Below are 17,133 nucleotides of genomic sequence, written 5' to 3'. Positions count from 1 at the left end.
AAGGGAAAGGCTACCCACTCCAGTATTCTGGGCTGTTAGAATTCCATGGACTAATAGTCCATGGGATTGCAAAGAGTCAGACATGACTGAACAACTTTCACTTTCACTTTCAAGAAACAGAACCCAGAAAAAGAGGGGAATCATTACTTGGACTTCATTGATCCAGAGGGAGAAATAAGAATAAAATGATTAGAAAGGAGGAGGTAAATTTAAAAAATTGCAGACATTATGTATCTCCCATTTTGATGCAATGGGGGCTAAACAGCATCACCTGGGAAAGAGTTTTCTAAGAGAACCTTGAACATGAATCTAATTAAGTTTCTAGTGCTATCTACTCATTTACAGGAAATTCAGTGGGGAGAGGAACAGGCACACAGGTATCCATTTTGTCAAATCCAGTAAGGGGTGGATTTTACAGAACCAATTTCTGGTTTCTTCAACAAATAAATGACAAAGGATACAAAGAAGGAGGGGGAATTGTCATGTATTTAAAAGAGCATTAAGAGGCATTCCAGTATGTGCAATGTGGGGATGTTAGACCCTTATTTGAACACACCAATCGTACAAACACATTATGGGGAAAATAAAAACAAAAATAAACAAATGGAGCCTAATTAAACTTAAAAGCTTTTGCACAGCTAAGGAAATCATAAAAAAAAAAGACAACACACAAAATGGAAGAAAATAGTTGCAAAGGAAGTGACCAACAAAGGGTTAACCTGCAAAATATACAAACAGCTCATGTAGCTCTATGTCAACAAAAAACCAAAAAACCCAAACAAAAGATTGGTGGAAGATCTAAACAGGCATTTCTCCAAAGAAAACATACAGATGCCCAAAAGCACATGAAAAAATGCTTATTGTTACTAATTATTAGAGATATGCAAATAAAAACTACAATGAGGTATCACCTCACACTGATCAGAATGGCCAACATCAAAAATCTACAAACAGTAAATCCTAGAAAGAGTGTGGTGAAAAGAGAACCCTCCTATACAGTTGCTAGGAATGTAAATTTGTGCAGCCACTATGAAGAAAAGTATGGAGGTTCCTTAAAAAAGTAAAACTAGAGTTAGCATATAATTCAGCTATTTCACTTCTGGGCATATATCTAAATAAAAATATAATTCAAAAAGATATATGCCCTTCAGTATTCATTGTAGATCTATTTACAATAACCAGAACATGAAAGCAACCTAAATACCCATCAATGGATGAATGGATAAAGAAGATGTGGTATATACATACATGAAGAAAGAAATGGCAACCCACTCCAGTATTCTTGCCTGGAAAATTCCATGGACAGAGGAACCTGGTGGGCTACAGTCCATGGGGTCGCAAAGAGTTGGCCCCAACTGAGCACATCAGCACATATACATACAATGGAATATTACTCAGCCATAAAAAAGAACAAAATAATGCCATTTGCAGCAACATGGATGGACCTAAAGATTGTCATACTAAGTGAAGTAAGTCAGACAGAGAAAGGCAAATATATGACGTTGTTTATATGTTGAATGTAAGAAAAATGGCACAAATGAACTTAATTACAAAGCAGAAGTAGAGTCATAGTGAAAGTTGAAAGTGAAAGTCACTCGGTCATGTCTGACTCTTTGCAGCCCCATGGACTATGCAGTCCATGGAATTCTCCAGGCCTTTCCCTTCTCCAAGGGATCTTCCCAACCTAGGGATCAAACCCAGGTCTCCGTATTGCAGGTGGATTCTTTAACAAGGGAAGCCGTAGATATAGAAAATAAACTTATATTTATTTTCTAAACTTTAATTTCTGTAATGTAGAAAATTTCTAAAATTATGGTATAAGGCGTGAAGGGGGTGAGGGATAAACTGGCAGATTGGGATTGACATATATACACTACTGTATGTATACATGGCCAGCAGATTCTTTACCATCTGAGCTACCAGGGAAGCCCAGGAAAAGAACAAAAACAAAAAAACATCAGTGTGTGAATGTGTGTAGTCTTTCATTCAGACCTGACTCTTTGCAACCCTTTGGGCTATAACCTTCCAGGATCTGAGTTCTATCCCTGGGTCAGGAAAATCCTCTGTAGAAGGGAATGGCTATCCTCTCCAATATTATTCTTTTTTTTTTTTTCCACTTCAGTATTCTTGTCTGGAGAATGCCATGAACAGAGTAGCCTGGTGGGTTATAGTCCATGGGGTCACAAAGAGTCAAATACGACTAAGCATGCATGAACTGAATCAACTATATGCCAATAAACATTAATTTAAAATAAAATAAAAATAGGATATTTTTGGAAAAAAGACATACTGGGAATACCAGGTAATTTTGAATACTACCTGGATAAGGCATTATTGTCAGTTATTTTTGGTATAATAGGATGTGTTTTGGTTAAGTTAAAAATAGAATAGTGACTTCCCTGACCTTTCAGTTGTTGACTCCGCTCTCCTAGCACAGGTGACAAGTGTTCAATCCCTTTCGAGGAACAAAGATCCTGCATGCCACAGGGCACAGCTGAAACACCAGAAGATTCTCTATTTTAGATATCCATGCTGAAATATTTACAGGTGAAATCACATGTCTGAGATGTGCTCTGAAACAGTTCAGCGGGGTCGGGGGGCACGTTGGGATGAGTGTAGAAGAAACAAAACCTGTCATATGTTGATGATTGTTGAAGGGAGCGACGTTACTTGGGTGTTCATTGTATTATTCTCTCTTTTTTGTGTGTGTTTTATTCATTACAGTTGAAACAGAAAATGCAGGTCTGCAGATATGATTTAATAGAAATATAGGACATTGTAGATTTTTTTACAAGTGAAATATGGGGAAATGGGGAAATGGGGAAATGATATTTTACTTCTCCAGAAAATATGGACAGATTTGACTTCACTAAAATTGGAAACAAGCAGTAGACTTGGATGAAATAATTGCAACATTTATAACAAGTAATTAATATTCAGAGTATAAAGAACTCCTACAATAACAAGAAGGAAAAAAATGCCCAACAGAGAGGCAGGATATTGCAGTAAACACTTGTCATCAATTTTAGGGAATCCCTCATTCTATATTTACTTGAGGGCATGAGAAGCCCAAGGGGGACCATATCTGCCCCCTCGTCTCCGTGATAGAGTAGGGATGGGTTTGTATGTTAGGTATTGCCCACTGGACCCTTTCCCCCAGAGAACAGAGTCTGGAATGCAAGATGCAAATTTATGGGAGTAGTTGGAGCAGAAGAGGGACTTCCTGGCAGTCCAGTGGTTAAGACTTTGCTTTCCAATGCAGGGGGGTGCAGGTTCGATCCTTGGTAGGGGAGCTAAGATCCCACATTCCTACTGGCCAAAAACCAAAACATAAAACAGAAGCAATATTGTAACAAATTCAGTAAAGACTTTAGAAAATCAGGTCCAGGTCAAAAAAGAATCTTTAAAAAAAAAGAAAGTAAGTAAAAAAAAAAAATCCAGGTTGCAAGATAATATGTACAATATAATCCCATCTATGTATAATAAAGTGAAAAGTGAGTTAGTTGCTCAGTCATGTCTGACTCTTTGAGATCCCATGGACTGTAGCCTGTCAGGCTCCTCTGTCCATGGAATTCTCCAGGCAAAAATACCGGAGTGGGTTGCCATTCCATCCTCCAGGGCTCTTCCCCACCCGAGGATTGAACCCCGGATCTCCTTCATTACAGAGAGATTCTTAAAAATCCCTCTAGTTGCTCTATATTTTCTTAAATCACTCTGGTGATTGTTGCTTTTCTCCATGTTTTCATCTTCTCCCTCTCCATGGATGCTCCCCACATTCAAAGGCTTTTTCATCAAAAATTCCCCATCCGACCTCCTGTTCCCTCTGCCGTCGTTGTCTTATCTTCCTTTTTATGGCCTCAGGCTAACCTTGCTTTTCGGAGTAAAGGCTGTGGCCTGGGTTTGAGGGAGGCAGACTTGCAGGGGCATTGCAGGACTGAGGAGTCATAGACTTGTTAGAAGCATTAAAAGAGATTGTAAGGCACCGGAGGCTGGAAAACTCAAGAATATTTGGGTTACTGTGTTATGTATGTGTTTATGTGTCTGTGTGTAGGTTTGTATGTTTGTGTAAGTGTGTGTATGTAGGTGTATATATGTGTCTGTGTGTAAGTGTGCATGTCTCTTTGTATATGTGTGTATGTGTGTATATGTGTGCACACACACACGTGCATATGGGGAAGGGGAGTCAGAAGAGAGGAAAACAAGCTCTAGTTAGCCTTTCTTGCCACCCCCCACCCCATTGTGTTCCCTGAGAGGACTTTCTCCCTGGAAAGAGCCTTCTCCAGGGGATCTTCCTGACCCAGTGGTTGAACCCCAAACCCTACCCCACTAGCCATGGGGCAGATGGCCCCAGCTCTGTTCTGTGCTGTGCAAAGGTGCTGTGATGTTTCCTGGCAGCAGGGAAACCAACCAACTCAAGTGGTTCTCCAATTAAAAATAAAACTCCATTGTCTCACAGGGGTCAGAACTAAGATTCCGCATGCCTCAAGGTGCAGTCAGAAAAAGATTTTCAACTGTACAAGAATGTTTCAATTTCTCTACTTGTTAATGACTTCTTACTAACTGAGTTTCAGTGAAAGATCTATATGATATATCTTCCTTGAGACTTGTTGGGATTTGCCTCCAGCCTGTTACTCAGCCAATTTAGTATAGATTCCAGGTGTCGAGTAGACTGTGTAATCTTTAATTTTTTGGACTTTATATATGTTATCAAATTGAGTTTTTAAATTGGGTTTTCCAGAGTTTCCATGTCTTTGCTATAATTGCAAGAAGCATGTTGAAATCTCCCACTGCAATGGTGGATTTGTCAGTTTCTCTTTGTAGTTCTAGTAAGTGTTTCCTTTATATTTGTTAAGGTTATTTCATTGAGTACATAAAATCGTACAGTTGTTATATCTTTCATGAATCTTTGATCATTTTACAACAAGCCTCCCTAACTCTGAAATGCCTTTTCTGTGGGTCCAGGACCACTAGCCAACACATCCTTTTGAGAGATTGGAGGTAGCCTTGGGAGCAACAGCCAAGCCTAGAAATGATGTCCAAGGTGGAACGGGAACACACGACAGAGAGAATGTGGTCACGATGCAGGAAATATGGCTTGGAGGGTGGACTTGACATGCTGGATGAGGTAGAAGGATGCGGGGCTTCCTGTGGTTGACTGTTTCTTGCATCCTGGCATGTTTGATGCTGGTTTATAGGAGGGGACCCATTTTATACTCCTACTGGGGATCAACAGCCACTTTGTGTTATGTGTCAGACTGGGGCAGCGGGACCTGGACAAGCCAAGCTAACAAGGAAAAGATTACCAGGGAGCCTGGCTACTCCCTGTATTTGTCAGAACTCCCTTTTTGAAAGTGACAGAAACCAAAAGGAGAGTTTATTGACTCATAAAACCAAACCTTATGAAGGACAGGGGTAGAGCGGATCTTTGAGGCTCCTGGAAGGACCCCAAACGCTGTCAGGACACTCTTTTCCTGCATGCTGGCATCTTTCTTTTTTTTTTTTTTTCAAAAAGTGTCCTTTTATTTTTCTAGTAACATATATCGTATAAATACTCTTTTTATATGACCTTTTACAAACGCGATATAACTTAAAAGTTTTATCATTAGAAAGAAATGTATAAAAATAAATATGTTATTATAGGCATTTATTACAAACTATAGTCCTTCTTAGAAGGAACACACAAACCAATACTTATAAAATACATAGAATTTATAGTAATGTATTTTACTATATACATATGGAAAAAAAGTCATTTTCTTTCATAGTAGAAGAGCTGAACAGAGATTCACCAGGATATGACTGTTGGACCAGCTGCTGGGGGTGGGCCAGCCGCTACCCCTCAGTAGCCTCCCCACCACAAGACATGTGATCGCAAGGTCCCCAACACCGGGTACCCTGTTGTACACACCCCATTCTCGTTCTGGCATTACATTCTTTTTTTTTTTTTGGTGATCTTACTGATTCTCTTCAGACACAAACTGTTTTTTTGTGTTTTTTTTTCCCCCCCCGCATCCACATTCCTTCAGTCGGCTTACATCAGGAGGAAAGAAATAAAGGAGGGCCCCAGGTCATGAGGCCTCCTCAAGCTTTTACTAGCATCTGATACATCACTACTGGTTTTTTTTTCCCCTTGTAGAATTTATGGTATGTTTACAAATACATGCAATTGTTTCTAGGTCAAAAGGAATTCACAAAGAAAGACACAATAATTACACAAGAGAGGAAATATGGGAGTCATGTGAGTCATGGACATTGCGAAGCATATCTTGTGCTGGACAGTCCTGAATTCTTAACTCCAAGATGGCATAAACATTCTCTGAAACCATGGCAGCCAGGAACAGTGATGGTCAAAGATCCTATGTGCATTCCTTTCTCCCTCCATTCATAGTGAGGTAAAGTAAGCCATGTCTTAAAGCAAAAATCTCACCTTCTTCCTGCATTTCATTTCCCAACCTCCATGATACACAGTATTTCGTCAGTATCAGGAAGCAGGGGTTGTTCATATTTCTTAAACTTACTTTTGACCATTGCTTCTATTTTCATCAGAACTTGTCAGGAACCTCACAAAAGAAATGATAATGCCCTGGGGCTCTCTTATGCTACCTCATTGGTCAGATAGGAATAGTCCTCATAAACTACACTATCAGGTTTGTAACTGGCAGGAAACTGATGATCTAACTTCTTTTCTACCTACCTCTACCTCCCAACTCATCGCCACCCCTGGTTGATCACCAGGGCAAGGCACCCTGGATTCCTCCAGCCCTCTTGATTTCAGTGCATCAGCCCTTCCCCACTGCCCCATCCCTCAGCACCACCCCTGCTTAACTGCACTCTGCCATCGTGCAGAAGGCTATGTGGTGTTTAGGTTTCTTTAAAGGATCACAGCTCTCATGAGACAACACCACCCCCATCATGGGACAGACACTGCAAGGTTCTCTTCTTGTAACCCTTCCCGCAAGTCTTGGAACACGGCGACCAGTCCCCCAGCTACCAGCGGGGGCAAGGCAGGTTCGCACAAGGTCTGGTGCCGGCTGGCTTCACTTCCTTGGTGCACTCTGAAGCAGGCTGTCTGTTGATGTCCCGGCACTCCACGAGCCTTCTCTGCACACCCAGCCCACATGACTTGGAACACTCACCCCACTCTTCAATGACCCACTCCGAGAAAGTAGGGATGGCATTGAAAGATTCCTTCCTCTTCTTCATGAAATAGGTGTATTTAATTTTGGGTCGGAGGGCATTGCCCACTGTCAGGACTTGGATGGTTAAGGGCTCCTTGAGAGGGCTGAAGCTTCGGATTCTTTCTAGTGCCGCCGAGGAGCCGCTGTACCTCAGGACAGTACCTTTGTACGTGATGTCTTGCTCCAAAGTGGACAGAGTGAAGTCACCGTTCAGGATATACGTGCCGTCGGCAGCTTTGATGGCCAGGAAGCTCCCGTTATTTCTGGATCCTCTCTGATTCCGTTGCTTCGCTTCGATGTTTGTGGCTCCGGTTGGAATTGTGACGATACCATGATAGCCGGGTTTTGCACTGGTAACTGATCCTGATATTTTTTTTGCATGTAGATCCACTTCCTCCACAGATGCCACATTTATCGAACTTCTTTTTGGAGTCTATGATGCGATCACAGCCAGCTTTTACACACTGTCCTTGCACACAGACGGAGGTGGAATCTGGGCTACAAGGGGTGCCATCCACCACCTTGGGCTGCAAAACGAAGAAGTAGCCAATGCCTTTGGCTTGACAGATAAGCTTGCACCTGTCCTTGGGTGAGACTCCTGCGTATTTGGGTATCCACTCCACTGCGGGCCCGCTGCCAAAGGAAGCTTTGGAGAATTCATTGTGTGCCTCACACTGTTCCTCTCTAAAGCTTTTTCCGTTAATCTCCGGACAGTCCTGGATGTTGCAGGACCTGTAGCGCATGCGCTTGCCCTCGCAGTATTTTCCTCCGTTCTTCGGCACCGGGTTGTCACACTCCCTCATCGTATATTGAACTCCGCCTCCACACGTTCTCGAGCAGTCTCCCCAGGGCCCCCACGGCCCCCAGCTTCCGTGAACAGGGGTATCAAAGTGCTTCTTGTCGCTCTTGTTCAGGCACTCGCTGTTGACACACCATTTCCCCTCTCCGCAGCTGGTGCCGTCAGCCCAGGGGAAGTGTTTGGTCTGGCACACGGGCAATCCGCCAGAGGTGCCCGTGCACCAGAGAATCGAGCAGGTGCTGGCCGCGTCTGGGCAGTGTTTGGACTCCTCTCCGAACGTGAACTGGCACTGCCGGTCGGCATTGTACAAGGTCCCCGGGAGATTGGAGGGCAGCTGTATGGCAACCCGGGGCTCGTCCATCAAACATTCACCATGACCATTATCCAGAAATGTTGTAATCATGGAGGCACTGCAGGGAGACCAGGGCTGGCTGTGGTTCAGATTGGAAAGCATTGACGCCATCATGTGGGAATCCCGGTTGACACTATTAATGCCAGCACACTGCTTGGCATCATCATGGGGCATGTTAAACACATGGCCTAATTCGTGGGCGGCAGTGAAGGCGGCTTGTAAGCCATCATCCTCTATGACAGAGCAGCTTCTACTGGGATCACATATAGTTCCAACATCCGCCATCCCAAGAGTATCACATGTCTGGGCACCACACAGGTCCTGTCTGGTGAACAGAATTGCCGTGTCATAGTGTTCCGCATCCCGGTCACTGGGCGGGTTGTGCTGTTTCTGCCAGCCGCAGAAGTTCCGAAGGGTAAGGGCAGCATTGGAAGTCACTTCTGGGCCCTTCTCTTCCTCGTAGATGACCAGGATCTTTACCACCACCAAGCTCACTGAATTGCGAATGCTGGGGTGTTTGTATAACCGGGCGGCTACGGAGAACAAGGTCAGGAGGTAGTGCCTTAGCCCGCGGCCGTGGAACTCGGCCATGGACTGGTCAGCCACAAGCATCGTTTCCACATAGCGGGGGCTGGACACAAATCGCTTCTTTCTTAAGGCTTCCAGTTCCTGTTCGGTGCCCCGGGCGCTGTGGCGCTCGGTCCCGTGGCGCCCATTGCGCGGTGGCGTCCTCGCCCACCGGTTCCGCGCCCCCCGCCAGCTGGGTCTCGTCATCCACGACCCCGCACTTGACGCCGCCGTCGCCCCGCCACCTCCGCCGCAGGAGATGGAACTCGCTGGCATCTTTCTGACAGACCCACTTCTCCATGAGGCCATAACCACAGCCGCTGGCCATTCTGTTTTAGCATCCTCAAATCTCCGGAAGGGATTTCCAATCCAAACACGACCACAGAAGTCAGCTTTTTAAATGCTTTGCTTGAAGATCACGTAAAAGGAATAAAGAAAATGGAAAATTCCATTTTCAACAAAATGAGAAAATAGACCTATTCACAGACACCAAAATTCCAGCTGTGAAAAGGCAGAGATGGTGATTAGGAGAAAGGGAAGGTAGGAACAAGCAAGAGGATGGAGGGGGGCTGCATTTTTCTGAGAGTCGAAACAAAAATACGCTTTCAGAAGGTGAGAGGACCATTCTTTTTTTTTTCGATTTGATGTGGACCATTCTTACAGTCTTTATTGAATTTGTTACAGTGTTGTTTCCATTTTATGTTTTGGCTTTTCCGCCGCAAGGCATGTGGGATCCCAGCTCCCTGACCAGGGATCAAACCTGCCCCGGCCTGCATTGGAAGGTGAAGTCCCAATCACTGGACCTTCAGAGAAGTCTCGAGATGACAGTTCTAGAGTATCCTTGTGGTAGAGCAGGAAGCAGGAACTAGAGGGAATGAGGCTGGAGCCGTTATTCTGTTCACTGCCTGTTCTGTGAAGCAGCGGAGTTGGGTCTCCACATAGACTCCCACAGTGAAGTCTTGTTTAGAGGAAGCAGTCGGACAGAGAGGCCTTGGGCTGCGATGCTGGACAGGACACTGCAAATATTAACCTGGGAAAACCCAACTCATCCAATGACGAGTCCAAAAAGATAACTAGAACAGCATCAAGCGGATATACCAAAGGGGGCAAAATGTGAGAAATAGGTGTAAAATGCACAAACAGGTGAAGAGTATTCACCAGGAAAAATTTTGCCAGGTAGCAGTTGAAAGCAGTGATTGAACATTTTACTAGGAATTTAAAAAAAAAAAAGCATTAAGCAATCATTCTGATGAAGAAAGATGAGAAAGCAGAAATGCAGTTGCTCAGAAAATAAATCACAGGACAACAGCAGCATGTGGAATGAGGGCTGATTGGATTACAGGAAACAATGAAAGAAAAACACCGCAAACAGAGAAATGAAACAGGAAGTTTGGGGAACACACATTTGAATATATGATTCAAGAAAGTGTTTCTGAGATACGGGAGACTTGACTCTATCCAGTGAAAGAGAAAAGCTAAATGCCAGGAAAAACTGATCAAGTTATTGAATTTTAAAAAATACAGAATTTTTTGAGCAGCCAGGAAAAAAGGTCAAGTCACTTATAAGGGGATAAAAAACAGGCTACGCTTGATGTCTGCAGACCCAGATCAAATGCCAGAAGAGATGGCACAAAATATTCAGGGAAAGAAAATATGAGTCAGAAGTTTTATAAAAAGGCCACTTTTTCTCTCCTCCACCTCCCACTCTTCCTGGCAACCATTGATCTTTTTACTGTCTCAATAGTTTTTCTTTCCCCTAAACTTCACAGAGTTGGAAACATATACCATGTAGCCTTTATAGACTAGCTGCTGCTGCTTCTTTTTTGGCTGGGCTGAGAGGCTTGTGGGATCTTAGCTCCATGACCAAGGATCGAACCTGTGCCCCCTGCCTTGGAATTGTAGAGTCCTAACCAGTGGACCACCAAGGAATTCTGGAGATTGGCTTATTTCACTTAGTAATATGCATTTAAATTTCCTGTGTGGCTTGATAGGTCATTTCTTTTTAGCACTGAATAATATTGCATTGCAGGGAAGTGCCACAGTTCACTTATTCATGGTTGCTTCCAATTTTTGGTAATTATGAATAAAATAGACATTTGTTTACAGGGTTTTGTGTGTGTGTGTGGACTTATGTTTTTACTTTGTTTAGGTAAACAATCAGGGGAGAGATTGCTGGATTGTAAGGTAAGCCTATGTTTAGTTTTGTAAGAAGCTTCCAAATTATCCTCCAAAGAAGCTGTCCTGTTATGCATTCTCACTAGAAATAATAACAGTTCCTATTGCTCCACCTTTTTGCCAATATTCATTGCCAGTGTTTTGGATTTTAGCCATCTAATAAGGGTGACATTATACCCATTCTTGTTTTAATGTAGAATTCCTTAGTGAAAAATAATGTGGAGCATCTTTCCAGACAGTTATTTGCCATCCATGTATCTTCTTTGGTGAGATGGCTATTCAGATCTTTTTCTAATTTTTGAATTGTTTTCTTTCTTTCTTTTTAAATATTTATTTGGCCACACTGGGTCTTAGTTGAGGCATGGGGGAATCTAGTTCCCTGACCAGGGATTGAACCTCCCTCTGCCCTGGGAGCACAATCTTAACCATTGGACCACAAAGAAAATTCCTGTTCATTTTCTTTTCTTTTTTTCAAAAAAATGTATTATTTATTTGGCTTAATCAGCTCTTAGTTAGTCTTAGCTTTGTGGGTTCTTGACTGTGTCATGTGGAATGTTTTGTTTCGGTGTATGACTTCCCTAATTGTGGTTCGTGGGTTTAGTTGCTCCATGGCATACAGGACCTTAGTTCCCCAACCAGGTGTCCAACCCACATCCCCTGCATTGCAAAGTGAATTCTTAACCACTAGACCACCAGGGAAATCCCTGTTTATTTTTTTATTGTTGATTTTAAGAGTTCTTTGTAAATTTTGGATACAAGTCTTTTATCAGATATATATTTTGCAAATACTTTTTTCCCAGACTGTGGCATGTCTTTTTATTCTCTAAATCATAGGCAGTTTTGAAGATGTACAATCCTAGGAATGTTATTCTCATGAGCTCTTGAAGAAATTACTAGAGGATGAACTGGAGTCAACCAAAGGATAACTGAGTAAATCTTAGTGAGAGGAGGGGAGTGAATGTTAAATATAATTAACATAGAACTAAGACTAAAAACAAAAGGTTGGTGATAGAGTTGAGAGAGGGAAGGAGGGAAGATGAGACTATAAGCTAATTTATTCATTGTTCACAAAAAATAAATTTGAAAAGCTGCATCATTTTCTAAAAATTATTCATCAAAAATATCCCAGAAGAGAGGAAATTTAAACACATTTCTAATAAAGGAGAGTTTTCAAGAGCCAACAGCTTTCCCTAAAAGATCAGACTCAGATGGTTTTGCAAAATATTCTAACAAACCTTTAGAGATTATTTGAATACTGTTCCAGGGCACAGAAAAAGAAGGGGAAAAAAATCTCCAAATTATTTTAACTAAGGTGATGATACATCATTAATTCCAAAGCTTTATAAGAATTTACCTATTTAACTATTATTTACCTATTTTACTTATAAATATTGATACAAAATAACTACTGATAAATAATATATTAGCAAATGGAATCCAGAAACACATTAAAAGAACTGGGACCCAATATCTATATATATAATAGATAAACAACAAGGACCTACTGTATAGCACAGGGAACTATTTTCTTTATCTTGTAGTGATATGTAATGGAAAAGAACCTGAAAAAGAATATATATATACACACAAACACATTTCAGTATACCTGAAACCAACACAACATTGTAAATTAGCTATACTTCAATTTAAAAAATTGTTTGGAAAAAAGAATTGGGATCATTATGACCAAATAGACTTTATTTAGGAAATCCCATGACAGTTCAGTATTATCACCCTTCTGCTCATGCTTAATTTCTGTACAATAATAACAGTATCACACTTCTACCCAACATGGGACAACTGTTTTTCATTCCAGTAAAGATGCCCAAAGAAGAGGAGACAGAAAGTCTTAGAATTCCCCTTATCCATCATTGGGTGCTAATTTCTGTCCTAGCTCTGTCACAAACACATTTGGATATTATGTGATCTGGAAAATAATATTTAAAGTTAACCACCACCACCACTCTTTATATGAAATGGGAGGAGGAGGGAGGAGGGGGAAAAGGAAATACTTGGTTAATGTATTGAAATTTGTAACAAGCAAGGAAGAAGAAATACATATCTGCTACAGTCTTTATTTCTGTTGTGGGTACAGAGCTGTAATTCATTTTTATTTATTTTATTTTTATTGAAAAATTTTTTGGCCACATCAGGCAGCATGCAGGATCTAAGTTCCCTGAATAGGAATTGAGCCCATGCCCCCAGCACTGAAAGCATGGCATCTCAACCACTGGACCACCAGGAAATTCTCCTGTAGTTCATTTTTATAATGTCATTCTTCCACTTACCCATCCCCTGTTCCCTCTGCAAGCACTCCAGCAGGCAGACAGGGCTCCTTTCTCTGGTGGGAAACACAAACCTTCATTCCTGAAGAGTCTGAGTCCCTGGTTTTTCTGCCTTTATTAGATTGTTGTAGTCTTCTAGTAAGTTTTACTACAAGGTATGGATGGACCAAGGGCTGCCCACAAATCCCTCAAATTCTAGACATACTCTTCCCTGCACCCACTGTGTAGCAGCAATCCCATTCTACCTTGAAACCTCGATCCATCATTCCGTAAGGCTTTCTGAAAGTCTGGGCATGGATGGTGGTGCTGGCAGAAGCACTGCAGGCAGTGAAGGCAAATCTACATGCTGAGTAATGACTTGATGCGTGTGTTGCCCCCTCCATGGTGTCTAACACCATGAGCCTACTGAAGGGCTACTAGGTGGGTGACTGGCTGGTTTCCGACCTGCCCACAGCCCCAGCATGAGGTCCAGGTTTTGTATTCTTTCCTCTGAATGATACCAGGGACACTGTTGCTGAAGCTGAAGATCTAATATTTTGGCCACCTGATGTGACGAGTCGATTCATTGGAAAAGACCCTGATGCTGGGAAAGAAGACTGAAGACAACAGGAGAAGGGGGCGGCAGATGATTGAGATGGTTAGATAGCATCACCAACTCAATGAACAATTTGAGCAAACTCCAGGAGACAGTGGAGGACAGGGGAGCCTGACTTGCTGCAGTCCATGGGGTTGCAGAGTCAGACAGGACTTAGTGACTGAACAACAAACAACAACCTCCACCAGATTTCAACCAACCAACCAGATTGTTAGAGCGGCTCTCAGCTCCTTTGACTAACTCAGTGAAGCCAGAATCTCTCAAAAGTCCATTCGTAACAATAAAATACCTGGGATAACTGGTGTCACACAGACCTGTCTCTTTAATCCTACAGCTCAAAATGGGCAATGGTTAAAGTCTCATGTGTGTCACCGACGGCAGCCTGGCCATGTCATGACCTTGGGAGCTTGTGCTTGATCAGATCAGGGACAGCTTCCTAGTCAAATCTTCACTGGCTATGGGTCACCCCAGGGTGCCTCAAGGTGGTCACAGGCAGACCTCCACAGTGGGAGGAGAGCCCTGGACAGGTGGGAAAGGCAGGCGGGCATCTCTCAGGGGGAGTCAGGAGGACTCTTGTGGACTGCAGAGTTCTCCTGTCTCACTCTGGACATTTATGACCAAAGACATTAGGACTGGCCTCCCTGAGCCTAAGAGACCAAAGATCAATATTACAGCAGTTGGTGAAAGTCAGTTTCTTTTCCTTTTTTTTTTTTTTTGGTGGGGGCTAAAGAGGAACTAAAGAGCCTGTTGATCAAAGTGAAAAAGGAGAGTGAAAAAGTTGGCTTAAAGCTCAACATTCAGAAAACTAAGATCATGGCATCTGGTCCCATCACTTCATGGGAAATAGATGGGGAAACAGTGGAAACAGTGTCAGATTTTATTCTTTTGGGCTCCAAAATCACTGCAGATGGTGATTGTAGCCATGAATTTAAAAGACGCTTACTCCTTGGAAGGAAAGTTATGGCCAACCTAAACAGCATATTAAAAAGCGAGACATTACTTTGCCAACAAAGGTCTGTCTAGTCAAGGCTATGGTTTTTCCAGTGGTCATATATGGATGTGAGAGTTGGACTGTGAAGAAAGCTGAGCACTGAAAAATTGATGCTTTTGAACTATGGTGTTGGAGAATACTCTTGAGAGTTCCTTGGAGTGCAAGGAGATCCAACCAGTCTATCCTAGAGGAGATCAGTCCTGGGTGTTCATTGGAATGACTGATGCTGAAGCTGAAGCTCCAATACTTTGGCCACCTCATGCGAAGAGTTGACTCATTTGAAAAGACCCTGATGCGACAGAGGATGAGATGGCTGGATGGCATCACCGACTTGACGGACATGAGTTTGAGTAAACTCCGGGAGCTGGTGATGGACAGGGAGGCCTGGCGTGCTGCGATTCATGGGGTCGCAAAGAGTTGGACATGACTGAGCGACTGAACTGAACTGAAAGCCACAGAAAGGACTATGTTCAGAGGCCATTCCTTACCTGTGTACAAATACAGAAACAGTCCTCAAATGCAGCCTTTGCTTGTCCAGAAAGCAAATCTTCAAGCTGGCCATCAGAGACTAGGTGCATAAACTTTGTATTATACTCTTACTATGTTATGTGCTGTGTCGTGTCCCCCGTATATGCATACATAAGTCCTAACCTCCAGTACCTCAGAATGTGAATGTATTGAGAGACAGGAACTTTAAATAGATAATTAACTCAAAGAGAGGTAATTAGGGTGGGTGCTAATCCACATGACTTCCTTGTTGCTCAGTCGCTCAGTTGTATCCAATTCTTTGCGACCCCATGGACTACAACGCTCCAGACTTCCCAGTCCTTCACCATCTCCCGGAATTTGCTCAAACTCGTGTCCATTGAGTCGGTAATGCCATCCACATGACTGAGAAGGGGAAATTTAGACACAGACACACATAGTGAAGATGACATGAAGACAGAGGAGGAGACGGTGGTCTACAAGCCAGGGAAAGAAGTGCTTAGAAGGAACAAGCCCTGTCCATTCCTTGATCTCCAACTTTCTTTTTTAAAAATTTATTTATTTGGCTGCGCAGGTCTTAGTTGCAGCACGTGGGATCTTCTATCTCTGTTGTGGCATGAGGGATCTTTAACTGTGGCAAGTGAATCTCAGTTGCAGCATGTGGGGTCGGCTTCTCCGACCAGGGATCAAACCCCGGGGCCCCCTGCCTCTCTGTTGGGAGCGCAGAGCCTTAGTCACTGGACCACCAGGGAAGTTCCAAGAAAATGAATTTCTGTTGTTTAAACCCTCCAGTCTGCAGTACTTTGTCACAACAGTGCTAGCAAACAAAGACAGCTTCCTTCCTGGATGGATGCTTGTAAAATTCAGAGTCATCTCTGAAAACCCATCATGCTACCAAAGAACCAAATCCACCAATAAAAAAATCTCTCTCCAAAGCCTTTAGGATTATTAAAGAATAAAACCCTACAAGGGAGGAAGGCACTCAGCAAGATTTGTACTAATGAATTCTTGTTTTGGAATCCCAATTGATTGATGGCATTCCTCATTTGATGAAGCTGGTATGGGCAGAGAAGGCCGATGTGAAAGGATAGCACTGTCTTTTTTTCTTTTTCTTTAGGCCTTGCTGTATGACATGTGGGATCTTAGTTCCCCAACCAGGAATTGAACCTGCTCCACCTGCTTTGGGAGCGTGGAGTCTTGACCACTGGACCACCAGGCAAGTCCCACAATAGCACTGCTCTGAACCCAGATACACGCTGGGAGCGCTGTCAAGAGGTTAGCTCCCTGTGCCCTTTTAGGCACATGACCCCAACCTATCCCCTCTATGGTTTCTAGGCCATGCAGCAGAGGAAAAGCCTTCTTTCCTCCAATCTAAACCCTCACCGTCATAGCGACTGGCATTCCATCATTCATAAAACGGAGAAGGGGCTTTGCTATCAAACAAGCCGGCCTTGTATTTTTAGCAGTTTGTTTTGCTGTGGAGAAATTTCTGGAGTGAAAGGAGCAAAAGTTCAACAGGCAGCTTGAAACTTCAGTTTGTATTTTGTCATCCTTCTCAGTCAGCTCCTTCTCTCTCTCCTGTGGTTGGCGGCTTTATCGCAGGGGGAAAACATTCTGCCCTCCCACCCACTCCTGAAGCAGGGCTATGCTTTCTGCTTTTAGGGAGAAAAAGAGAACAACTCACAAACTAAAATACAAAATTAGT

The 17,133-nt window shown here is 42.9% G+C and overlaps 1 protein-coding gene across 1 annotated transcript; it reads right to left on the bottom strand.

The window, feature by feature from the left end:
* Positions 1-5,931: 5,931 nt before the first annotated feature.
* On the bottom strand, positions 5,932-10,097 carry LOC110150124 (A disintegrin and metalloproteinase with thrombospondin motifs 1-like). The gene is given in 4 exon segments (XM_020912953.2): positions 5,932-6,902; positions 6,904-7,554; positions 7,556-8,986; positions 8,988-10,097. Coding segments are annotated over 4 exon segments (2,400 nt in total). The 5' UTR covers positions 9,225-10,097; the 3' UTR covers positions 5,932-6,821.
* Between the last annotated feature and the right edge of the window lie 7,036 nt (positions 10,098-17,133).

Source organism: Odocoileus virginianus, chromosome 17 (genome assembly GCF_023699985.2).
Source record: "Odocoileus virginianus isolate 20LAN1187 ecotype Illinois chromosome 17, Ovbor_1.2, whole genome shotgun sequence".
Lineage (NCBI taxonomy): Eukaryota > Metazoa > Chordata > Mammalia > Artiodactyla > Cervidae > Odocoileus > Odocoileus virginianus.
The sequence above is the reverse complement of the archived record's forward strand: the minus strand, read 5'-3'. Positions and strand labels throughout refer to the sequence as shown.